This window comes from Rattus rattus, chromosome 4, assembly GCF_011064425.1.
Source record: "Rattus rattus isolate New Zealand chromosome 4, Rrattus_CSIRO_v1, whole genome shotgun sequence".
NCBI lineage: Eukaryota > Metazoa > Chordata > Mammalia > Rodentia > Muridae > Rattus > Rattus rattus.
The window spans coordinates 133,223,872-133,249,476 of NC_046157.1; the positions used below are offsets into that span (position 1 = coordinate 133,223,872).

General features: G+C 43.7%; 1 protein-coding gene across 3 annotated transcripts in view; it reads right to left on the reverse strand.

Moving 5' to 3' along the window:
- Cdk15 (cyclin dependent kinase 15) overlaps positions 1-19,145 on the reverse strand; it is a 91,041-nt gene extending 71,896 nt beyond the window's left edge. For 2 of the 3 annotated variants that reach the window (XM_032899551.1, XM_032899549.1), the window contains exons 1-4: positions 18,960-19,145; positions 18,071-18,220; positions 17,337-17,431; positions 12,508-12,587 (exon numbers count right to left, since the gene is read on the reverse strand). In XM_032899551.1, coding sequence (XP_032755442.1) covers positions 12,508-12,587; positions 17,337-17,431; positions 18,071-18,220; positions 18,960-19,088 — 454 coding nt within the window. In that variant the 5' untranslated portion in view covers positions 19,089-19,145. The remainder of the gene's footprint in view (positions 1-12,507; positions 12,588-17,336; positions 17,432-18,070; positions 18,221-18,959) is intronic. The other variant, XM_032899550.1, reaches the window with a different exon arrangement.
- Positions 19,146-25,605: the final 6,460 nt, after the last annotated feature.

Consider the following 25,605-nt stretch of genomic DNA (forward strand, 5'->3'; position numbering starts at 1 on the left):
AATTAAAGAGGAGTGATTGCCTCAGAAGTCCCAGAAAGGCTGTCTTTGGGAGATGGAAGACCCCTGACAGGCACGAAGAGGTAAGTCTCAGCATGAGGAATCAGCATCCTTAGAACTGAGGGTGATGTTTGATGCAACAGTCACGACTGTAATGCCAGCAATCAGGTGACTAAGGCTGGTGGGTTTCTGCAAATTCAGGGGCAGCTTGGTTACAGAGTGAGACTCTGTCAAAAACAAACAGACAAAAGGCTTAAAAGAATGGAATAGTATAAGACTCAAATCATAAACATCAATGTACGTGTATGTTTAGGACGTAAAAGTAGAAACAAGAATATGAAGGAGAAGAACTCTGAAGGGAGAGAAAAGAAGGACAAGACAGAGTACAGGAGCTAAAGGACAAAATATCACACATTCTCTCTCACAGAGTCAAGACTTAAACGCATAGAGGGCTGGGGATATGGTTCAGCAGGTAAAGTGTTTGCCACACTAGTATGTGAACTGACTCAGATGACCAGCACCCACGTAAAAGACATGTAGGAGCAAGAGGCAGCCCACCTAAAACCCAGGAGGAGGGCAAAAGGGATCTCTGGGCAAGTCACCCACATAGACCAACTGAGTCAGCAGACACGGGTCAGTGAGAGGCTCTGCCTCCCCTAAATGCCGTAGGAGTAATCATGGAGAGTAGTCAACCTCTGGCCATTCGTGGAACCAACACACACACGCACACACACACACAAACACACACAAACGCACACATACAAAACGTATGTATGTATATATATGTGTGTATGTATGTAGTATGTTTTATGTGTGTTCTATGTGTGCATGTGTATTGAAACCCATTATTTTGTCCTCTAAAAAAAAACACTAATTAAAAAAGGAAAAATAGCATATTGAAAAGAAACCCTCAAAATCAGTGTCCTGGTTTCGTGCCTACATTTCTACTTGATGAACCTTTGCACCACTCTTTCCTACTCTAGAGTTCTACAAGATTAAGAGCGAATTGTGGAGGCGTCTCTGTGTGTAAATGCTTATCCCACGAGCATGAGCACTTGAGTTTGGATGCCAAGAACCTAAGTAAAACCTGGGTGTGGCAGTGTAGTCCTGTAATTCCCCCACTGGCAAGGATAAGGCAAGGGCTTGTGGGACAGTCTAGCATTTAGTGTGCTGCGGGTTCAGTGAAAGATCCTGGATCAAAAAATAAGGCAGAGAAGCCATTGAGGAAAATACCCAACATCAATCTCTGGCCTCCACACCTAATCGCACACAGGTGTGTGCACATACGTGCAGCTCTGTCCCTCCCCAAATAAACTCAAGTATTCTCTGCCATCTGGGAACACACCGATTCCCTCAGGAACCTGACCTGTTGTGCTTGTTACTGGTTTTGCTTCCTGATGGCTGGTCTCCCTTCTAGTTGGAATGCCATCATTGTCCTCAAAAAGCCAACACTTCTTAGTCCAACCCTTTCTTGTTGAGCTACCCTGCCTTTACCCAAGAGCTGCCATTCGACCTAGAAGTGTCCATGACTGGACACCTCACACACCTCCTAGTTTCAGTGACGGTTGGTTCAAGGGCAGGCAAAAGACAGGGAAAGCCCTCCTCTGCTGGCTTGAACCACTAGGGAAGAGCTGCTTTCCTTTCCCTGTGTGGGATTCTCCTTGGAGCCGCCTGCACATAGAAGGAAGACCGACATGAGCTGGGTGTAGTTCAGTGGTAGAAGACTTGGCTCAAGTGCAGGGGTTCTGTCCTCAGCACCACACAGACACACACTTTCACACACACACATCCACACTCTCACACAGACACAAATTTTCTCTGTTACACACACACACACACACACACACACACACACACACCCATTAAAGCAAAGAAACCAGTTTGGCTTATCAGAGGCTTAGTAGTGTGGTTGACAGTGCTGTGCAAGCCTGTGGTTGTTAAAGTAGCCATTACTCTTATTCCTTTTTTAAAGCTGGGTTGAGCTGTGAGAAGTAATGCATGCCTTTAATCCTAGCACCCGGGAGACAAAGACAGACAGATCCTTGTAAATTCGAGGATAGCCTGGTCTACATAGTGAGTTCCAGGACAGCCAGAGCTATGGCAGAAAGACCTGGTTCAACAACAACAACAACAACAACAACAACAACAACAACAAAAACAAGTCAGTTTGGGGCGAGCCAGTCTCACACTTGAAGGAATTCTGCTATGTCTACCCGTCTACTGTGTTCTTCTGAGCTGTGCCCACCAGGTCCTTTTGGACCAAATTTACTATTTCAGTTTCAACTGTGATTTAAGTTTTAAGTAGGAAGACCAATTTCACTGCACTGTTTAATGTTTCTCGGCCCAGACTGACATCTGCACATGCACACCCCACCTCAGCCAACCACTACACCGAGAGTAAGCACTTACTTCATCAAGCATCTTTACCGAGTTCTTAAGGGAGAGGTGCCTGTGGGGCCAGGAGTCCTCCCAGGAATCCTGGCCCCGACACCCTCTCAGTGAACTTTCGAGAATGTCCCACCGTATGGAGAGAGATACCATCTTTCCTGACTTCATTTCACGGGTTCTTATGAATTGACTCAGACTCCATTCCTAAAACCCTTGGTAAATGGCAAATGTTACAGAGATGCAAATTACAGTTAATTCCTCACACCTGCTTCCCACCCTCCTTTCACCTTGAGTCTGTTAAAACCCCACTCCCTGTCATAAAGTTTTATTCTCTGTATGTTTCTAACAGAGTTTTCTTTTCATTATTATTACTTATTTATTTTATGTATGTGAGTACACTGTCGCTGTCTTCATGCACACCAGAAGAGGGCATAGGATCCCATTACAGATAGTTGCGAGCCACCATGTGGTTGCTGGAAATTGAACTCAGGACCTCTGGAAGAGCAGTCAGTGCTCTAAACTGTTGAGCCATCTCTCCTTCTGCTGGAGTTTTCAGTACCTCCGGATTTATAGCAATGACTTCTGACCATAAGTTGAGAACATTTGCATTTTAGGTGTGCTTTTATTTATGAATCATTTCATAATTTTGTTTCTCTACACACGTATTTATACAGGACAAGGCATCCACAGGTGTGACACAGTGTTTACCCAGTATACCCAGGGCCTTGGATTTGATCCTTAACATACACTCAAAATCACATTTTCCTCCAAAGGAAATGGAAAAACAAATTGCCAAGAATATTAAAAATAGTTTAATTAATTTACTATTTACGTATTTATTTCAAGACCAGGTCTCTCTGCAGCCCTGGTTGTCCTAGAACTCAAATAGGTCAGGCTGGCCTCAGACTTGTAATGATTCTCCTGTCTCGGTCTCCCAAGTTTTTGGATTGCAGATACCTGCTAACACACCTGGTTTTAATTTCATCTTTAATGTAATTTTGTTCTTACATAATTATATTACTAAAACTCCTCGGGCTTACTTTAAAAATCATGGCGGCACGCTTTCTCAGTCACAACGATAATGATACTCAGAGAACACGGACAAGGATGAGGCTGACTGCCAACAACCGTGGGCAGCAGTCTGAACTGTCGTTTGCTCCGTGATCTGGTTTTGCAGGAAAGGGGAAAGTGCCTTTGGTTATCTCTGTGTGGACTTATTTGTATTATCAGTCTTATCTTCACTCACCAAACCTTTACAGACGTGAGCTGAAGTGACTCACGCCTTTTCCACAGTTTAGTGCCATGCAAACGGCAATCCCTCTCTGCTTCCTTTTTCATGCTCTCCACAAACCCACCTGAAAATCTACCCTCAATTCTGCAAAACACATCCAAGCCTCCCTTCTCTCAGTGTGGTTGACTACTGTCCTGGGCTGGGCCGTGCTGGCATCTAGCAAAGGCACCCCGGTAGTCTCCATTGTCTGTCCTGCTGACTCTTCCTTCTGCAACAGTCTGAAACTATGGTTCTTTCCAGTAAGCATCAAATCAAACCCCTTCTGATTCCCAACCCCTACAGCGACCTCTCCTCTCAAAGAAATCCCAAGGCCAGAGGTTGTCCTGCCCAGCTACCTCCAGGCCCAGTCTCCTCCCATCCCCCACACTTGCTCTATGCCCTTCCTTAGCTCTCACCTCCTCCCATTCTCACCCTCTTGTTCTGGCACAATGGCCTCTAACTGTTCCTCTGACACTTCCATTCTCAAGCACACCCCGGCCTACCCCGACCCCTCATGCCATGTCATTTTCCCCACCCACAATTCTCTTTCCTCCTGTTTGCGTGCTTTCTCCCTCACCTTTAAGACTCTGCTCAAACTGTTCATGTAACATGGGCTTCCTTGTCCACTCACTGCAGACGAAATCACAGCCTTCCACCTCACACACCCCAGCGAGCCTCCATTCCTCAGCTCTGTTTTATTCCCCTCCGTCACACTTATCAGTGCCTGCCACCAGATATGCACTTATACACACGTGCGCACGCATGCACGCATGCACACATGCATACCTCTGCAGGTTGTCACACTCCCCTTTGCGACATGGAGGACAGCCACTCTTGCCTTCTCTGCTTATTGGACCCTTGGTGCTTATTAGGACAGGGTCAGCAATGTTACTTACTATTGGTTTTGTGATCGTGTCTTCCCTAGTATCATCCGTATGTGTAGGGTCGATGGCAGTGTTTCTGTTGAAGATGCTTCGGCTCCTTCCTCACCTAGATCAAAAATTGTTCTATCTCCTGCTCATGTTTACCATTGCTTTGACAAAGCCCAGGAGACTGAAAAGCCATGGGGAAATGGAATTTTACTGAGCAACTAACGGGGCATTTGCATGAAAAGCAGGCCATGGCTCATGGAAGTACTGTTGCATTGATTGGGTCCACACACCAGAGGGTCTAACATACTCTAGCTTCCAGGCTTGTGTGAGAGGGAAACTCGGAGAAAAGGCCTTTCTTTCTTCTACTCTTGAGGGCTCTCTGGTCATTAGAGCTGGATACAGGATCTGATCGGATCTGAAGGTTAAGGATACGAAAGTCACCTGGGAAAGAGGAGGGATGCTAAAACCAGCACGCTGAGTCTGGTGATTCCATATTCACACCTATCAAGTAACCCAGATGTGGTGACTCATGCTTATAATTCCAGCACCTCCGGGATGTAGCCAGGTAGGAAGATTGGGAGTTCAAGGTCATCCTCAGCTACATAGTAAGGGCAAGGCCAGTCTAGTCTACATGAGACCTTGTCTCAAAACAAACCAAATAAACGTCCTGTATGCATAAGCCTACTTACTTTTGTTTTCTCCAAAGAAAAGGCATAGAGATAAATTGGGGGTGTAAATGAGTCACAATGGGGGCACATGTTCAGATCATCCTAGATCCTCGAGAGTGTCTTCCTGAGCTGTATCCTGCCCCTGTGATGATGAGGATAGTAACTGATTACAGCTAACACTCCTAGACTATTAAGATATACCAGGCATTGCTGTAAGAATCTCATATATATATAAACATAACCTGGTTTAACCATGGTGTTTAACCATGAAAACACCAGAAAATCAAAAAGATGAATAAAACATTCCAAAGGTAAATGGCCAGTGCTGATCTTTATTCAATATAAAAGATAGCTAATATATTTAGCTACAATATAATGTGGTTTAATATGTTAATAATTAAATATTATTAGTTATAACCACTATGTAATTAATGAAATATTAATTATGTATTAAAATGTAGCACATTTATATATTATATGTGAGATATCTAATAATTCAGGGAAAATATTTCCATCTCACAATGTCATACAAATATTTAATTTAAAGGGATTCTTTATTCATTCTGATCTGCGTTTGATTGATTTTTAGGAAAATGGATGTTTTGCCAGCACAGTGGTTCATATTTTGATGTTATTCTATACTGTTCCATTTAGTTTAGGAAAAGATGTGAAACATAATAGTCACAGATAAAGCACGTCTGTCTCCCAAAGTCTGGAGTATATCTGTATATCCTGGTAACCCTGGTAACCCAAGCTTTCTCAAGTCTATAGGCTGCTTAACGACGCAGATTGACCCCACCTCCTGACTGCGTTTCCAGCACTAACACAGGCCTGGCATGTGGTGCTCAGTAAATGTTTGTGAATCGATAAAGACTCGGCCACTTCTAATGAGTCTATGCAGGAGTCAATAATGGAGCCGTCCCAACTCCATTAGACCCTGAACAATAAAGGATTTACAATTCCTTATGTTACGTTTTCTCTGGCATAAGAGTCACAAACCAAGATGGGCAGTCGAGTTATGAACCCCAAGAAACAGTATGACCTAGAGAAAGGGCAAGGGTAAGGGCAAAGGAGCAGTTCTTTGGAAGTTGAGCCCCCCACTCCCGTCATATTGTGTCCTCTGGTGCAATAGTCATGTACTTTTGGGGGATGGGTAACTTCATGCTGAGATGTGAAGCCTGCTCCAAAGTAAGGAATTCAGAGTGGTCCTATAAACCCCATCGGAAGTCTGTGGTTCGGGTCATAGGCTCATGTAGGAAAGTCACAGTTGCTTAACTGAGTGAACACGGTATGACGTTACACTGCCTTGGAATATTTCTGCTTATATCCATAGATTAATGACGCTGTCAGCTGTGATCAGAGAAGCTTCTCTTTTTGTGTATGTGCCAGGTGATAGGCACTGAAGAGACTCATAACTGGTCAAAGTGCTAAGAATAAACGCCTATTGGATGCTCATCCTTAAATAAAACATCTGTATTACCCTCTCCAAGGCTCAGAGAACATAAAAGAATAAGAGAATGGAAATAACGCAAAAGCTGGAAGTGCTGCAGAATGATATCTTCAGGGAATGGCACAGCCATTGCCATGAAACTCTGTCACTGTGACAGCCTGCAAGACACTGGCCTATCAACCTTCCACGATGGAGCAGAGGAGCTCACAAGTCTCCATACCTCCCTGAGGATCTACATGTGATTAACAGTTCCTAAGGGACAAAGGCAGATCTTCCCTGGTATAGCCACTGGTGATTTGTTCATATTCCTGTAAGTGACCTTAATTAACTCATTGCTTCACTCCTCACAAAATGACACAAAAGTGGAGGTGGTGGAGAAATACCGAGAGGGTGAACATGATCGAAATAGATACAAGAACGAAAATGTCACAATAAAACCTATATTATGCATAATTGATATATGCTAATATACTCTTCGAAGGCCGGTGAGATAGCATGGTGGACAAGGGTGCTTGCCAAACAAGTCTGAGTTGAATCCCTGGAACCTGTGTAAAATTTGACAAGGAGAAGCAACTGTACAAGGCTGTCTTCTGACCTCCAAATAGGCATCGTGGCACAGCTTGGAGTTTGTATACATGCATGTGCACACACACAGATACACACATACATTAGTGATAATAATAATGATGACTTTAAATTAAAAAAATCCCTCTCATATGACATCACCCTGGGGTTGTTTCTCACAGAGCTGTAAGCGTGTGCTGAATGTGTTATGTCCTTGATGTGGTCAGAGTCCTGTCAGCCGGGCCTGCCCTCATCCATCTGTGGTAATAGCTGACTTGAGATTTTAATCAGACTCTTTGTTGATCTTATTGGATGACCCCAGCAAGGTCCCTGAACCCTTTTCAGTGAATTTTCTCACAAATGGATTAGGAGTAATTGCTTTACAGTGATCTCAAAAGGATTTCGGCGGCAACTGTTTCCACCATTCCGGGTTTTGTAGGATGAGCGGGTGAGGGGCTGAACACACACTATCACATTCTCTTCTGGAGAGTTGCTTCTGAGCCTGCCCCCACTTTTACACAGAGAGCACCCGAGAGCCCCTTGCTGCTACCCACTTTAGCTCGTGTTGAAGGAGATGCTTAAATGGTGCAAGCATTTGCAGTTTTATGTGGTAGAGCAGGGGGAGTTTAAATATAACAGACGTTAGTACCCAAACATGCCGAGTAGCTTTGTGACATCAGACCAGTTACTCGACCTCTTTGAGGCTCAGACCCCTTCATTTCTACAACAACAATAACAACAACAACAACAACAACACTTGTACTTCCAGGTGTTGGGATAAAGGGTTAAAGCCTGTGGTGGAAGGAGGCCTGTCATGCCTGGTTCTCGGACAAGGATAGATCTATGACTTCTTAAAGAAAGGCTGGAGGTCCTAGGTTCAACCCAAAAGCTGGCTATTTCGTTTCGTTTTTTTTTTTTTAAAGATTTATTTATTTATTTATTTGAGTACACTGTCACTGTCTTCAGGCACACTAGAAGAGAGCAACAGAACCAATTTCAGATGGCTGTGGGCCACCATGTGGTTGCTGGGAATTGAACTCAGGACCTCTAGAAGAGCCCTTAACCACTGAGCCATCTCTCCAGCCCCAAGCTGGCTGTTTTTAGAAAGGTATTTAAGGTCCATTCCTAGAATGTCAATATAGAATTCAATGAAACTAAGGTACATTCATATAAAATCCATAAAAATAATTAACCTACTCAAAATATTTTCTCCCAGTTATAAAAATAAACATTCGAAACGTGATTCTATGTCAATAATGAAAAGACTCTTAAATTGCTACAAAAACTTCCAATCTTTTTATCTTTCTTTTTTTTCCATTTTGTTTTGTTTGATACAGGGATTCACCAGGTGTCCCTTGTTTGCCTAGAACTGGCATTGCTGACTATGCTAGCCTTCAACTTACAGTGATCCTCCTGCCTCTGCCTCCTGAGTGCTGAGATGACAAGTTTGAATGGCCACACCCAGCTCTTTTGTCTTTTAATTAGCAGAAGGATGAGGACAGTAATAGCCTGGTCCTGAAATTCCACCTCTCTCAGGAGACCAGGGCAGGAAAGTGGCAAGATCAAAGATAGCCTGGGCTACAAGGTAAGTTCAAGGCCAGCCCGGGCAACTCAGAGGAACCCTGCCTCAAAATAAAGAATGAAAAAGAGGGCGGGGCAAATAACTTAGCAGTAGATTATTTACCTAGCATGTGTTCAGCCTTGGTTTTGACCCTCGGTATCACGGAGAAGCAAGTGAGGGTAGCGGGGATTTGTGTGCTATTGCAGATCTAGTAGTCAGCAAAGTGCCTGGCCATCTCAGACACCCAGCACAGATCGTAGTGTGAATGCACATTAATGTTCTGAGTTTGAATCAGATATTGCTTGAAAGTTCGGCCGTACGATATAATATCTCTAAAGGCATTAAAAGGACTAAAGGATTCATGAATGCTTAGTAAGAGTTTCCCTTAGAGTGGCTCAGACGTTTGTTAATTTCATGATATTACATATGAAGATCCTATAAAAACAAACAGACATTCTACGTGGAGAGGCCGTCCCGTAGCAGAATCCCACTCTCCAAGCCCTGGGCTGCCACATCTTCAGAGCAAGCAGATTCCCTCAGGAAAAGAATTCCTGCTTCAGGGGTTTGGAAAGAAGGTTGCCTTACTCTTGAGTTTCTCCGCGCATGGCTTTTGCTTGCCTTTTTAGCTAATGACCCTGGATTTGAACTAATGAACTCCAGCTGTTCTTATCTTGCGTCCCAGCCCTTCCCATTTAACCTCCGACTCTCTGGTCTCATGGGCATCCAGATCTTAACCAGGGAAAAATGAGCCAGTGCCAAAGTTCTTAAGTGAGGCCTTGCTTTCAAGGCTGCAAGCTTTTTACCCTGGAGGAAAAAGAAGCAGCCATTGTTGGAAACTGGAAGTCGAACTCCTCCGATGTGTCAAAACCCTTCTGTGGTTTTTCATATCATACAAGCAAAGCTTTCAGTAAGGGCCAGCCCCATAAAACAAACCCAGGAAGTCCACACAGGAACGCTAACTGTAATTGTGAACACCTGTGTGGGAGGCAGCGCTCGGCGAACATGCAATTCGAGAATGGTCGCGCATATAGAACAATACACACCCGGGGGCTTTGAGCCGGCCGAGAACATCTGTTAGCAAAACCTGCTGCAAAACTCGTTTCACTGTGACTGCCAGATGCGCGGAGTTGGAGAACTTAGCTCTGGGGAAAATAGCAACAAAGCCCAGTGTAAGCCATCGGTGAACTCAGGTTCACAAAAGCCGACGCCCAGAGAATGAGGGGAGCCCGCGTCCCGAGAGCCTCCTCTAGTCTGGTGACTTGGTGTTTTTTGTTCTGTTCTGTTTTATTGCACTCAAAATTACTCTTTCGCCTATCCACACATCTGTCTCCAAACGTGATCGCGTTCTCATTTGGACCACTAATAAGTACACCAGTAAGTGCAGCTTCCATCATGTTAAATGCTCAAAACCACGTGTTCCCCCAGATTGCACCTGATCCTACCAGGATGAATCCCCCACTTACACTGATAGCCTTTTGGCCTTTCTATTTAAATGTAAAATATTTCCCAGGGGCTTCAGAGACTTTTGAAAATGGCATCAAATTGAATTATAAACTCATTTTCAGAATTGTTTTTTTAAATGCCCGCTTGCATAACCCAGTCTTCAAAGTTCAGTCTAAACCCTGCCTCCATTAGCTACGCGGAGCCTGAGTCATTCTGTTTACAACAGCCTCTATACACTTAATATTTGGATCATCTGCTCTGTTATGGCTGAAAACAACAGAATGAAGAATGGGGCTTTCTCTGCTCACTTCTCAAGCATTCAGCATTATCTTTTTGCAAGTAGCGTATACTCAAGAATGAAGGGAAGACAAATAGCCAAGACCAGAAAAGTCAGGCTGAGGAAAGGCCATATCCCCCCCCCTCGCCCCCCCCGCGCCGAGAATGGCTCTCATGGGGTGGGGATTTAACTCAGTTGATAAGAGTGCTTGCCTAATGTGGCGGTTTGAATGAGAAGTATACCTCATATAGGCTTGGGTATTTGAATATTTGGTTTCCAGTGGGTGGCATTGTTGGGGGCAGAGGAGTTTTGCTGGAGGAAGTACATTGCTTCAGGCTTAGCTTTGAGAGTGCGCAGTGTCGCCTACTTCCGGTTTGCTCCTACAGCGGTTGAAGGTGCCAACTCTTAGCTTCCTGTTCCTGCTACCAAGGCTGCTGTTTGCCGCTCTGCCTCTCCCAACCCCCTGCTGCGATGGACCCTTATCTGCTTGGGACTGTGGGCCAGATAAACTCTTCCTTAAGTTGCCTTTGGTCGAGGTATTTTTATCACCACAACAGAAAAGTAACTAACATCTTAGCATGCTTGAGGCCTTGGGTTCAACTCCCAGCAGGGACTGTATAACTGAGTGTGGTGCTGCAGCTCTAATCATAGCCCTTGGGAGGGATAGGCAGAAGGATCAAGAGTTCAAGATCATCCTGGTTTACACAACGAGTTCGGAGCCAGTCTGGGCTCTCTGGAGACACTGTCTCAAACAAGCAAGCAAACAAGCCTTAAATGAAATGTTGATAAATTGTATTCTTTAATTTTGCTATGTTAGTTTTAAATTTACAAGCTAATAGTACTAAATACTGTGGTATAAATCTTCTCACTGATCAGTAAAATATGGCCCACAACTAATAAAATAAAATAAAAATCAAGAACAAAGTAATAGCAATGACTAATCATTGAACCCTGAAAAGGGACTGTTATGTACTCCCACTTGATCTGCATAATAGCTCCATGAACTATATGCTATTATCAGCCACTTTTTTTTTTTTTTATGAGACAGGATATATCTATGTAGCTCTAGCTGTCCTAGAACTAGCCTGTGGAGCAGGCTGGCCTCAAATTCACAGAGATCAGCCTGCCTCTGCCTCCCAGGCAGAGAGACTAAAGGCAGGCACTACCACCTGATCAGCCCAATCTTAGATAAGCAACTGGCCCAATATCACCTCACTGATGCAACCAGTGATGCAGCCAGATGATGAAAACTTGGATCTACTTACTACCTCACTATGTTGCCCAGAGTGCAAAGAAAACACAGAAAGTGAGGCTTGGTGAGGCACACCTGTCATCTCAGCTCTCAGGAGGCTGAGGCAAGAGGACTAGAGTTGGGGCTAGCTTAGGCAAATTATTGAAACCCTATCTCATTAAAAAAAAAAAAAAAAGTAAATAAATGAGACAGCCCCAGAGGGAGAGAGAAAATGCTTAAAGAATGTACCTTCTATCAGGAGGCTAAAGCAGGAGGGTTGAAAGTTCAAGGCTTGCCTGGGAAACTTAGTGAGATCCTATCTCAAAAAATGTGTGTGTGTGTGTGTGTGTGTGTGTGTGTGTGTGTGTGTGTGTGTGTGTGTTGGACCTAAACACTGCAGGAAAAACAGAAACAAGAAAACAAACCACAATCAGGGAAATACCCACCAAAAATTGGTATGCTGTTACACTTCTTTTTTAAATGAATTTCTGAGTTGTATAGACATGGTTTGAGCAAGAATCTAAACATATGGAAAACATTTAGTAAACGCTCACAGAGATCATAATATGGACAGCAGTTTTGAACTTTCTCTTCAAGAACAAATAAGAAGATAATACTGTAAATAATCCTCGAAACTGGCAATGAAATCGAACTTTGAAATTATAGTCATCACTTCTGGAGATATCAGAGACCACATGCTGAGTGTATAGATTGAATCCTCCACGATGTTTTTACCACATTGAATAATCAAAACAATCCCTGGAGTCCATATTGTCCCCCTCTTACCTTCCCGGATGGCTGTGAAAGGGACTCCCTCCTCTGCGTTCATGCTGATGACTTTTAGAGCTACTAGTTGTCCATTTATCCTAGAAAGGGGTGGGGCAGACACACATACTCACTGAGAGGTTCAAAGCAACAGCTTAGAGTAGAGATTCTATTAAAAAACAAACAAAAACCTTTCCTTTACAATGTATCCTACTATTTAAACCTAGAATTTTCTCAAAACACAAAGCTCATTATGTATAAAACATGTTGCATATGTATTTTGAAACATCCTTCTCTTTGCTAAGGTGTGATGTTTTCTTTATAGAACAACCAGAGAAAGCAGAGAGGCACAGAGTGACCATCTCCTTCATAATACCTTCTGATCCCTCTGGTGCACTTAAGCCAGCCTTGTGTGTCACCTAACTTTGGCTGTGACTTCATAACTGTCCCCTTGCTTGAACACTTGTACCTCTTTTTACTCTCAGTAGAGTAGCTGGGGACATCATCTGAAAGTGAGAGTCAACACCTCATTAGTTTTCAGACCTCAGAATCTCCACATTTCATGTCAGGTAACAGCCACCTTCTCTTTTCTTTTTTTCTTTTGTTTTTTTTTTTCTTTTGTTTTCTCTCTCTCTCTCTCTCTCTGTCTCTGTCTCTGTCTCTGTCTCTGTCTCTCTCTCTCTCTCTCTGTGTTGTTGTTAATTTTTGTTTTTGCAGAGGGTGAGGAGATGCAAGTTTTTGTTTTGTTGAGACGGGGTCTTGCAATATAGCCCAGGCTGGCCTCCAACTTTCAACTCTCCTGGGTGAACCTGTTAACAGCCAGAGTCATGTAGTAGCTTCCAAAGCACCCTCAGATTTGCCTTGGTCTCCCCACTCCCTCTCCTATTCTCTCCCTCCCTCCTTTAATTCTATATTTATTTATCCAAGAAGATTTTGTGCAAGTTCTTTACAACCATGGTGTTTCTAATACTGTGAGATCCATATATCATGGCTTCTTCTCTCTCTGTTCCATATTTTCTTTTATCTTTCCTGGTATTTTTTAATGGGCCAGCTGGCTTTGAACTCATAATAATGCTCTTGTCTCAGTTTTTCAAGTGCCAGCCACCATGGTTGGTTTTATCATTTCCATCTTACAGAATGCGGAATTTAACAATGTTATAGTATCTTATCATACAAATACATCACAATGTGTTTTGCCAATTCCAAATTCTTATAAACTGCAGTTTGCAGTTATTTTAAGAATACTGTGCTGGGCATGGTGGCTCCTGTTGTAACCCTAGCCCTTGAGTGGCTGAGGTAAGAGGAAGGTTGCCCCAAGGTCAGCTTGGGCTACATGGTGAGTTCTAGACCAACTTGGGCTTGCATGAGCCTCTCTCAATGAAAAACCATGGTGATCATTTCTGCAGTTAAATATGTTCCATTGCCTCCCATTGTTTCCTGGAATAATGAGAATTATTCCATTATTGCAAAGTCATAGAATAGGCATTGCACATGTCTTCATTAGAGTGAAGCCATGCCCAGAGTGCTTCCTGAAGAGCATTGCACTGCTGAGCTCAGTCTCAGCTCTATTGATTGAAACTTCAGTTTGAAAAAACGAGTTTAGAACTTAAGAAAAATTAAGAAGACAGTATAGAAAGTTCCTGTATCCTTGCTGTTTCTTCGACTGTTGACTTAAGACTGTTGACTTAGGAAGGCACAGTTGTTACAGTTAGTGAACCAAACTGGGCATGGCAACCCACACCATGGCGACTTCTAGCACTTGGGAAATGGAGGCAGGAGACCAAGGAGTTCAAGGTCAGCCTCAGCTACACGGGAAGGACAGCTGGCCTGAAGGACACCAAGCTGCTATCCTAAAGCAAAGCAAAACAACAAAAAACCTAAACTAAAAGATTGTACAATAACGATAATTAATGAACCAACTGACACATTATTATTACAGCTCATAATTCATTAGGATTTTAAACTTTTTAACACTCCAATCTAATGGATTTTTTTTCCTTTTCTTTTTTTCGGAGCTGGGGACCAAACCCAGGGCCTTGTGCTTGCTAGGCAAGCGCTGTACCACTGAGCTAAATCCCCAACCCCGGATTTTTTGTTTTTAAGATTTATTTATTTTGCGTATATGAGTATACCCTCGCTGTCTTCAGACATACCAGATGAGGGCATCAGATTCTATTACAGATAGTTGATAGCTGTGAGCCACCATGTGGATGCTGGGAATTGAACTCAGGACTTTTGGAAGAGCAGTCAGTGCTCTTAACTGCTCAGACATCTCTCTAGTCAGGATTTCTTTAACTTTTACTTCATGTCCTTCTTATTGTCCAGATTCTATGCAGGACGATATTCAGTTGTTGAGTTGTGCTAGACCTCATGGCTGTACGGTTTGCTACATTTTCCTTGGGTTTGATCTCCTGGATGGTTTTGAGGAGTGCAGGTTAAGAACTTTGAAGGATGACCCTCTCTTAGAGTGTTTTCCTGATATTTCTTTTGATTTTTCCATAAAAGTGTTGATTGTTTGGGCATTTCACATCATGCACCCCAATGACACTCATTTCCCATTGATGTTTCTCTTACGATTAAACTGGAATTCTGAGTTTGGGGGAAGGCCCAGAGCATCTTGACCAGGTTCTATCATGGGGACATCTGTCATGACTTGAGAAATTGCCTGTCTGAGGTAGTTCTTGTTGAGTGTCTATTGTGAAGCGACTATCCACCACCCCTATATTAGGATCAACATTGCTAAGTATAACCTGCACTTTGAGCATGGATCCATTGAGATCCACTTCTGAGAGAGTAGATCCACGTAAGGTATCTGTGGTTCTTTTGCATGGGAGATTTATTTCTTCTCTCTTCTTTATTAATTTATTGAGCCATTCATTTGTAGCTGCAGAAACTCATAGATATTTTATTCTTCGGGTTATAACTCAATACCACTTAATTTTGTGCCCCGGTTTTGGCAGGTTTGCCCCTTGGAAACTCTTCCATTGATGCCCCTGTGGCTTCGCCAAACCGCTCCCAAGTGCTGGCTTAAATTGGATTTTCCTTCACAGTTCACTCTCTGTGGGTATCAATTTTAACTTCAACTTCATTACTTTTGGAACTGCATTTCCCAGTCTCTATTTATCTCACCTTTATTTCTCCTTTTCACAGGAACATTCTACCCAGATTTTTGCGCTCACTTGTCTTTCAAATTTTGAACTTAAAATAGGGGGCTGGAGAGATGGCTCAGCAGTTAAGAGCACTGGCTGCTCTTCCAGAGGTCCTGAGTTCAATTCCCAGCAACCACATGGTGGCTCACAACCACATATAATGGGATCTGATGCCCACCTCTGGCATGCATGTGTACATGCAGATAGAGTACTCATATACTAAGAAAGGAGAAAAAGAGCTTTAGGGAAAGGTGGTCACTGGAGGTCCCTCCCAGCTAGGTTTTTTTTTTTTTTTCTTTATGTTTACAAAGGCAGACAGACTGCTGAGTTCAGGGTTGGCCTGGGACAGAGCAGGGTTAGACTCAGGTGTGGTAGAAATGCTAATTTCATGATGGGGTCCCACCCAGCTACCTTATTGTCTGTGCTTAACAGAGGCAGACAGACCTCCGAATTATTTTGCAATATTTAAAGAAAATGTGTGCTTGCTATCTCCTAAGAATTAAGGGGCTGGGCTCACAGGATGCAGATTCACAGGATAATCAAAAGGGAACCTGGAGTCCTTTTGTGACAAGGTCTCACCACACCTGGGCTAGCCTAGTGACTAGCAAGCTCCACTGGTCTGATCCTCCGGTCTCCACTCCTTCCTGTCCTCACAGCGCTGGGGTTAAGGCACTCATAGCTTCCCCTGGATTGTTACATGGGTGTGGAGATTTGAACTCAGGTCGGGAAGTGTTTCTGACACAATTTTCCATTCTATTACTAAACTGAGTTTCTTGAAAGCAATATATTATATTCTTAGTTCCCAGGGTAATCTGTGGTCATGAATCAAATCCTGGTTCTATGCAATTAAAATTGTATTTTCCTGATAATCTTATTTTAACAAAGACAGCACAAATGCACACACTCTAAGATAAACACAAATATTTAGTTTTATGGTACTTGCACTTTTAAAGTATGAGTACCAGTAGTCATTATTTTCTTCATTGGATTATTTAAGCTAAGGGGTAAGGTTTTCCAACTCTCCTACCCTTACTAGAGGGTAGATGGACGGCCAGAACCTCATCTTCAAACCAAGTCCACTTGGGCTTTGGATACGCATTCTTTTTTCCCAGCCATTCGGTATGTTTTAGGAATGCAGAGCGTTGGCCTTTGGATAGCCCACACCGTGAGAGTCAGGAAGGGCTAAGAGAAGCTCTAAAGACACCAACTGGCTCTCACTGGGTAGTGACTGATTTGGAGGTCAACAGTGGAGAAAGTCTACCCTCGTCAGTGGTTGATTTTAGCTAGGTTTTTGTTGTTTTGTTTTTTCTTTGATGTCGCTTTGTTTGTTTGTTTATTTTGTTTTTCAAGGTTGCTAAAATCACCCTGTCTAGAGCTGAAGAGATGGCTCAGCAGTTAAGAGCACTGACTTCTCTTCCAGAGGTCCTGAGTTCAATTCCCGGCAACCACATGGTGGCTCACAACCATCTGATGTGTCTAAAGACAACTACAGTATACTCATATAAATAAAATAAATAAAATCTAAAAAACAAAAAACAAAAAAACACCATGTCTACCATCCCGTTGGCCCAGATATCCTGCCACAGTCCCAAAAGCTGTGAATGTTTCTACTATGTCAGTTGGCTTTATAATACAATAGATGAGATGCCCTTATCAAAATAGGGAGATGCCCTTATCAAAAGTCTTTAGCAAGTCACTTACCTGCTGATGCCCTTGTAAACTGTGGCATAAGAACCTTCACCCAGCTTCTCCAAGTTCAAGTAAGATGAGGCTGCCCCAAAAGGGAAGCTCTTCTTCTGCTCCAAGGGTGGGGTGAGAGGTGGAGAGGTGGGAAGATAGAAAGAACATATAAAAAATATGTTGACTTATCTTTTCCCCGGGGACATTAGACAGTAGAGTGTGTGTGTGTGTGTGTGTGTGTGTGTGTGTGTGTGTGTGTGTGTGTCTGTGTGTGTAAGTGTCTGTGTGTGTGTCTGTGTGTGTGTGTAAGTGTCTATGTTGTGTGTGCTTGTCTGTCTGTGCATGTATGTGTGCCTGTGCATGTGTGTCTGTCTACCTGTCTGTCTGTGTACATGTGTGTGTGTATTTCTCTGTGTGTGTCTGTATGTATGTGTATCTGTATGTGAATGACCACGTGTGTCTGTGTATCTGTGTGTATGTGTCCATGTGTGTGTGTGTCTTTGTGTGTGTCTGTGCAAGCATGTGTGCCTGTGTATTCTGTGTGTGTGTGTGTGTGTATGTCTTGTGTGTGTGTGTATGCCTGAGTGTGTGTGTGTGTTTTGTGTGTGTGTGTGTGTGTGTGTGTGTGTGTGTGTGTGTATGTGTGAGAGCACATGCAAGCCCACACAGGCATCCCTGGAAGGTAAAGGCTAGACTAGCTTCCCTAGACAGGCACCCATGAAATTCTCCTTGATGCCTGTCAGCGGTTCACTCACCCATGGCAGCCCCTGCCTCAGATTCTCTTCCTGAAAAGAATCACTGTTACTCCGTGGCCTTTTACTCTCCAACTTCTGGACTCCGGCAGCCTGGAGTCCCCTGGGGTGAAATGAAGCCGAGGAACATGATGCTTCTTTTAGGTCTGTTAGCTGGAGGAAGAGGAAAGCACGCGCACAATGTGTGCAGTCAGACTTGGTGGCTGGCAAACCTTTTCTTTGTTTTTATTTGCCTGGTTTTGTTTGTTTGGTTTTGGTTTTTTCTTGTGTTGTTGCTGTTGTTGTTGTTGTTGTTGTTGTTGTTGTTGTTGTGTAGGCTTCCCACACCCATGAAAAGCAGGTTTCCTGAAAGTCAGATCTTAGAGACAACCATGTATGGTACCAATTACTGAAATACTAAATTTTTCCTTCACCTGCACAGTTTAACCCAGTCTCCTTGAGGGTATTTTCCATTTTCCTCATTTAACTCAGTTTGCCCCATACCTGCCCACCTTCCTGGGTACTTAATGTAACACCTTAGAAGAATCTAGTTAGACACTGCTAATGATCACGAGCTAATTACTGAAACTGAGAATCCACAGCGGACCTACCGGTATGGCGGCTTGCCCTCTACAGTTCAGCCCTACAATTTAGTGGCTCAGAGATGTCCAGAGAAGAACCACTTTCTCTGTTTCAAGTCAAAAGAGGCCAAACCCAAGGCTTATTCCCCTCGTCTGGTTTACAAGTACATCCCCAAACTTGATAACTACAGTCATAAATCCTCTGTGACTTTAATAGAATTTTCTTTTTATGAGTTTAGACCTACCGCAGAGGAATCAGACCCTGCTACAAGAGGGAGTGTCTGTCTGAATCGCTTGGTTTACTAAAGATGCTCCTCCCGGGATACAAGTACCTCAAATACAGCAGGCTCCGAGGTGCTTCCAGGCTGGCTCCTCCGACAGCTGTGCGCCTCGCCTCCCTCCGAACGGTGGTAGCAACTGCATCCTGGCTGCCGGCTCTTTGCACACAGCTCTTGACCCATACTAGTCCAGGTTCAAGGAGAAAACCCGCACTTGAACCTCTTCCCATCCGTCTCTTCTCTCCTCATTCGCTCCCCGCTCTGCCAGAGGTCAGCAGAGTGGAGCTTTCGTGTGACTCACACGAGGGCTCTGCCTGGAGCAGCCTCATGACTTCAGCAGTTTTAGCTCATCAGTGCAAAGAACTATGCATCAGAACCGCAGCGGCTGGCGCTCATGTGTGCACACCCGAAAACAAGGAGGCTCTTACGGAGAGAATACAACTGGGTACACCAGCTTACCCCAGCCACCAGTCAGTTCTGTGGCTACATTCACTTTTCCAGAATTCGACTAGTGTCTATTGGGTTTCCCCACGCTAAAGTGGTCATGCCGAGGGGTGTCTTATCCCTTGCTTTCCTGAAACCTCTTAGTTTTCAAACGTTTTTCTTTTGAGTCCTTGTCTCTCACAAGGCTAGCCCAGCTAGCCTCCAAGTGGAGGTAATCCTCCTGCCTCAGTTTCCCCAGTCCGGGATTGCAGATGTGTGCCATCTGACTCAGATTGGTTTTCCAACATTAAAACGAGTGTGCAACCTAGCCAACTTTTAGAGTCAAAGGAACCACAGAACGGTGGGATGGAAAGGGAGCTGAGGATTCCTACCTCTGCCTCCAAACAGAAGTCCGTCTCAGTCTGACAGAGCAGTCATTCCTTCAAACACTATATAATAAATACCTGTGTTGATAAAACTCTACAAACAGTGCAGAGTCAATGGTGGAGAGAGGAGTTTGAGCTGGGTATGGTGGCACATTTAAATATATACATATATATATATACATATATGGCATTACTTCTTTTTAATTTAAGATTTTATTTAATATTTATATGGGTACACTGTAGTTATCTTAAGACACACCAGAAGAGGGCATCAGATCTCATTGCAGATGGTTGTGAGTCACCATGTGGTTGCAGGGAATTGAATTCAGGATCTCTGGAAGAGCAGTCAGTGCTCTTCACCACTGAGCCATCTCTCCAGCCCCCACCCCTAACCCTCACCCCTAACCCCCACCCTCACCCCCATCCCCTATTCCGTGACACAAATAACATGCACAACAATTTCTGTGAGAAAAAGGGCTAAGTCTGTTATCACAACAGTATCATGGATATTTAACAACCGAACTTTCAGACATTAAATCTTAACTTTTACGTGATTTAACTGTGGTGGTTTGAATAGGAATGGCCCCCATAAACTCATGCATTTGAAAGCTTGGCCCATAGGTAGTGGAACTATTAGGAGGTATGGCTTTGTTGGAGTAGGTGTGCCCTTGTTGCAGGAAGTGTTTCAGTGTAAAAGTGGTCTCTGAAGTCTCATATGCTCAAGCTGGCCCCAGTAGAGCAGTCTCCTGCTGCCTGTGGATCAGAATGTAGAACTCTCAGCTCCTTCCTGGCTCCAGTCTGCCTGCATGACACCATGCTTCTTGCCTTGATGCTAATGACCGAGTCTCTGAAGCTGCAAGTCAGCCCCACTTAAATGTTTTCCTTTGTAAGAGTTGGCTATGGTCATGGTGTTTGTTCACAGCAATAGAAACTCTAACTAAGGGAGCTGAAGAGATGGTCAGTGATTAAGAGCACTGATTGTTCTTCCAGAGGTCCTGAGTTCAATTCCCAGCAACCACATGGTGGCTCACAACCATCTGTAATGGGATCTGATGCCCTCTTCCGGTGTGTCTGAAGACAACTAGAGTGTACATAAACAAAATAGATAAATAAATCTTTCTAAAAAAAACCTTAAGACACTAACCTTGAGCATATATTTTAAGTTTTATTTCAAAATTGCTACAAGCAAGCAAGGTATGGGGTCCCTGCCTGTATGGTCAGCACTTGGGAAGCAAGCAAGAAGATTGCCATGAATTAGAGGTCAGTCTGGGTTACAGAGTGAGCCTGTATTTCAAAACAAAGACAAAAAGAGAAACAAATTGCTACATACTATCTAAGACAAGTCCATTCAAAGATTTACTAACGTTTGAGACACTTAAAAGGAGAGAGATAGAAAGTAAGAGAGACCAATGATGCACAAAGGACAAGGAGTAGGCAGGGAAACAGTTAAACTTTTGACTGACATACAACTGAGAGAAATTATTTGTTATCACAATAAACTTTCACTTATTCATTACAATAAAATTTGTCAGAAATGCTCATTTTGGATCTGGTGAGATGGTTCATTGGGTAAATGTCTTTGTACCAAGTCTACTGACCTGACTTTGCCTTGAGACCCAAAGGTAGAAAGAGGGAACTGACTGACTTTGGCAAGCTGTCCTCTGAGTGCAACATGCACGCCATGGCATACGCAACCTGCTGACTGTTTCCTCAAAGAAGATGGCAGATTTTATCATAGACAAATTACATCCTAGCTGGATGTGGTGACACAGACCTGAGACAGAAGGATCCTAAGTCTGAGGCCAGCCTCGACTACGTATTAAGACCTTACTAAAAAAAAAAGAAAGGAAGGAAGGAAGGAAGGAAGGAAGGAAGGAAGAAAGAAAGAAAGAAAGAAAGAAAGAAAGAAAGAAAGAAAGATTAGGTTGGATTTTAGACTGGGATGTGGGGAGTGGTGGGAGAGTATTTCACTCTGTAGCCCAGGCTAGCAGAACTCACTATGTAGCTCACAGAAGCCTTAGACTTGTGGCAAACCTCTGGCCTCAATTTCCCAATTGCCAGAATTACAGATGGCATACCATATACCAAAGAAGTTTTAAAAATTCAAAATGGCCAGCATTTGTGTAAGCTGAAGGGATTTTGCAGTTAACTCACAAACATGCTTGAATAGAGGATTATTTTAATTAACTTCTCTTTGTGTGTGTGTGTGTGTAGATGGCTTATTTCTGAAGGATTAAATTGTTATTTACCAACTAGAGAGGACACCTGAAGGGAAACTGTAAAATATTCTTCAGAATTCTCAAAATTTAATAATTCATGGTTTGCTGAAGGTCAAGGAGAAACATTGGATGCCTCTTTAAGATTATTTTTTAGCTCTATGTCCAGAACAATCATTTTTGTTACCAGAGATTTCTGAAAAAGGACAGAGATCGAGATGATTTCCTTGCAAACTGCAGCATAGCAGTTCACACTTGAGACCAACCAAGCTGTGCCTTCTGTAGCCTGGTGGACATCCTAGGCCCTGCCCGCCTGGGGCTTGCACACTGTTGCTCCTCCCCCACACGCCCACGCCGGCGGAGAACTGCTGGAACGAAGCTCCTGGAATTGAGAGCCCCCTCATCCGGCCCCTTAAATGGACAGGCACGGACTGTAGCTCCATTCAGACTGCTGCAAGATCCCTCAGGCTAGCTCAGCGCGGCTCACTCTTAACTGCATCGACGCCACCCCCCACCCCTCCCCCGCGCTTCGTCCTCCCCCTCATCCCCCCACCCTTGCGCTACCCCCCCTCCCGGCCTTCCCTGGGCTTGCATTTACCGTCCCTCCTTTTTCTTCTCAGCCTCTTTGCAGAGAAGCTGGGTTGATACAAATGGTTCATCCATTCATTCTTTTACTTATTTATTTATCTATCGATTTGATGGTTTGCGAAAGTGTCACGTGGGCTGGACTGGAACTCGCTTTGTAGCCAAGGATGCAGGTGAATTCCTGACCTTCCTGCCTCCACCTTTTAGTACTAGGATTGCAGGCGTGTGCACCACAGCCACTCTGCTTTTTTTTTTTTTTTTAATTTAGCAATATAATTATAGGTTATTGATAATTTCAGTTTAGTTTTTCTATCACATTTTGGCGGTACTTTTCCTTTCTCAAATTCAAACCACTGTGTTTATTTGGAAGTTTGCATATTCTCCTGGGTGCTCTGTTTTTATTAAATTTAATATTCGGAGGGGGGGTATTATTGACTTTCAGACAAATCCGCTAGGCTCCGCCCAACAGCTACCTAGCAACGGCTTTCGTCATCACCCAGTGGCCAGGTCAGGCTAAGAGTCAGATGTGGCAACCTATAAAAAGGCTACTCACTGAGCACCGTCCCCCACCTCCTGAGGAGAAGGGGAGGAGGGATGGGAGAAGGATTAGGAGGAGCAGAAGGGGGACAGTGAGCAGAATGTAAAGTGAATAAATTATAAAAAAGAAGAAGACTGCTTACTACTCCAGCTCTCTCCCTCCTCTTCTTCCACTCTCTCCCTCTGTTCCTGTGTGTTCCTAGCTAGCCTCTCTTTCTCTCTTCCTTTCTTTTTCTCTTCCCCTCTTTCTCTGCCTCTATCCCTTTTCCAGGTCCCTGCTTCCTTCCCCCACAATAAATCTTTTTTTATTGGATTTTTTAATTTACATTTTAAATGTCATCCCCTTTCCCAGTTTCCCCTCCAGAAACCCGTTATCCCATCATCCCTCCCCCCTGCTTCTATGAGGGTGCTCCCTCACCCACCCATGCATGCACTCCCTCCCACCTCCCCGCCCTGACATTCCCCTACACTGGGGCATCGAGTCTTGACAGGAGTAAGGGCCTCTCCTCCCATTGATGCCTGACAAGGCCATCCTCTGCTACATATGCAAATTAAGCCATAGGTCCATCCCTATGTTCTCTTGGGATGGTGGTTGATTCCCTGGGAGCTCTGGCGGGGGGGGGGGGGGGGGGGTATGGTTGGTTGATATTGTTCTTCTTATGGGGTTGCAAACCCCTTCAGTTCCTTCAGTCCTTTGTCTAACTCCTGGATTGGGGACTCCGTTTTCAGTCCAATGGTTGTCTGTGAGCGTCCACCTCTGTATTTGTCAGGCTCTGGCAGAGCCTCTCAGGAGACAGCTATATCAGACTCCTGTCAGCAAGCATTTCTTGGCATCAGCAATATTGTCTGGGTTTGATGTCTGTATATAGGCTGGATTCCCAGATGGGGAGTCTCTGGATGGTCTTTCCTTCAGTCTCTGCTCCACACTTTGTCTCCTCCATATTTCCTCCTGTGAGTATTTTTGTTCCCCCTCTAAATCTTTTTTATACTAGGTCTGTTAGCTGGTATGATTTCTCAGGGGAACACCTTAGCACGGGCCTGTCAGGTACTCAAGCATTCCCGACACATTATATTGCATTATATTTCATAACAAATATCATCTAATAATTTTTCTCTAATATGTGGGTAATCTCAGATGTTCCACAGTACTAACATTAAAAAAATACTATCAGAAAGGATGAAAATAAGCCCTAGTACCCACATAATGGAATGCTAATACTTCGATACAAATAGAATGATATCTTAATGACAGAGTGATGACCAGGGTACACGGTGAAGTGAAGAAGCAAAACCAAGAATGATGCCTGTAAGTCTTACTCTTGTCGTAAAAGAATGAGACAAAAACTCTCATGCAGCTCATGCATGCAACCCCAGCAGTGGAACAGCTGAGGCAGGATGATCTTCATAAGATTGGTGACAGCCTGGATAAATAACTAGACCTTGGGTGGGGAATGACACAAAGGAGCTGGTGGTGCAAGTTTGTAACACACAAGATGGCTGAGGCAGGAGGATTTCCAGTTTAAGGCCAACTTGGATTACATATTCAGACCCTGTTTCAAAAACAACCACAAAACCAACCAACGACAACTTAGAAACAAACAAACCAGAATGTCCTGAATTAAAAAGCAATATTTCTTAAAAGCATTCACCCAGAGTCTATACACATCTATTATCTATCTGTCTATCTATCTATCCTTCACCTATCAATTATCTATCTATATCAACTATCACTATCATCTCTACCATCTAATAGCTATGTATCATATAACATCTATTTGTCTGTCTGTCTGTCTGTCTAGCATCTATCTCCCTGTCCATTTCTGACCATAATAGGTAGGCTTTCAATAAAATTAAAACAATCACCAAAAGTTGTCCTCCGGACTTCCATGAAAGTCAGTTTGCGCCCCCACTCCCCAGCCCTCCCCTTACACACAAAATAAAAAATGTAATTAAAAAATCAAAGTTAGGCATGGGGGTGAAAACCTTTAATGTCAGCACTTGGGAGGTAAAGGCAGGCAGATCTCTGTGATCTCTGTGAGGGTCCCTTACTGCCTTAGGCCGTGGTCCTGTATAACTGCACTGTTGTATAAACCAAGCTATCTCTCACAGCAACACCTTGTAAGCACACTTCCCTGCCTGGGAGGTGATTTTTAGGCCATTGCTTTCCAGTCCTTTTAGCATGTGGATCTACACACACAGAGTCACTTAGCACTCCTTCCTGGGCATCCCAACATGGTTGACCCTCAACAGGTAAAATATTGTTTTGGAGGTGAGATTCGGAGTATGGGAAAAGCCAGAATAGGAGGCAGGAATCTATTATCAGGGCAAGGAACATGGAATATATTTTTCCTGCATAGCCTTGTGCATGCTAAGTAAGGGGCTATCCCTAAACTATATTTCTAGCCCCTGTGAAAATAGAATTTAAAGCTATAAAACTAAACATAGTATTGGATATTTGACATTTTTGTGCAAACAATGTCCAATACTTCAGAATTCCTGAATTGCGGAACATGGTCGTTTTGCCTCACATATGCTTTTGAACACCACCAGTGG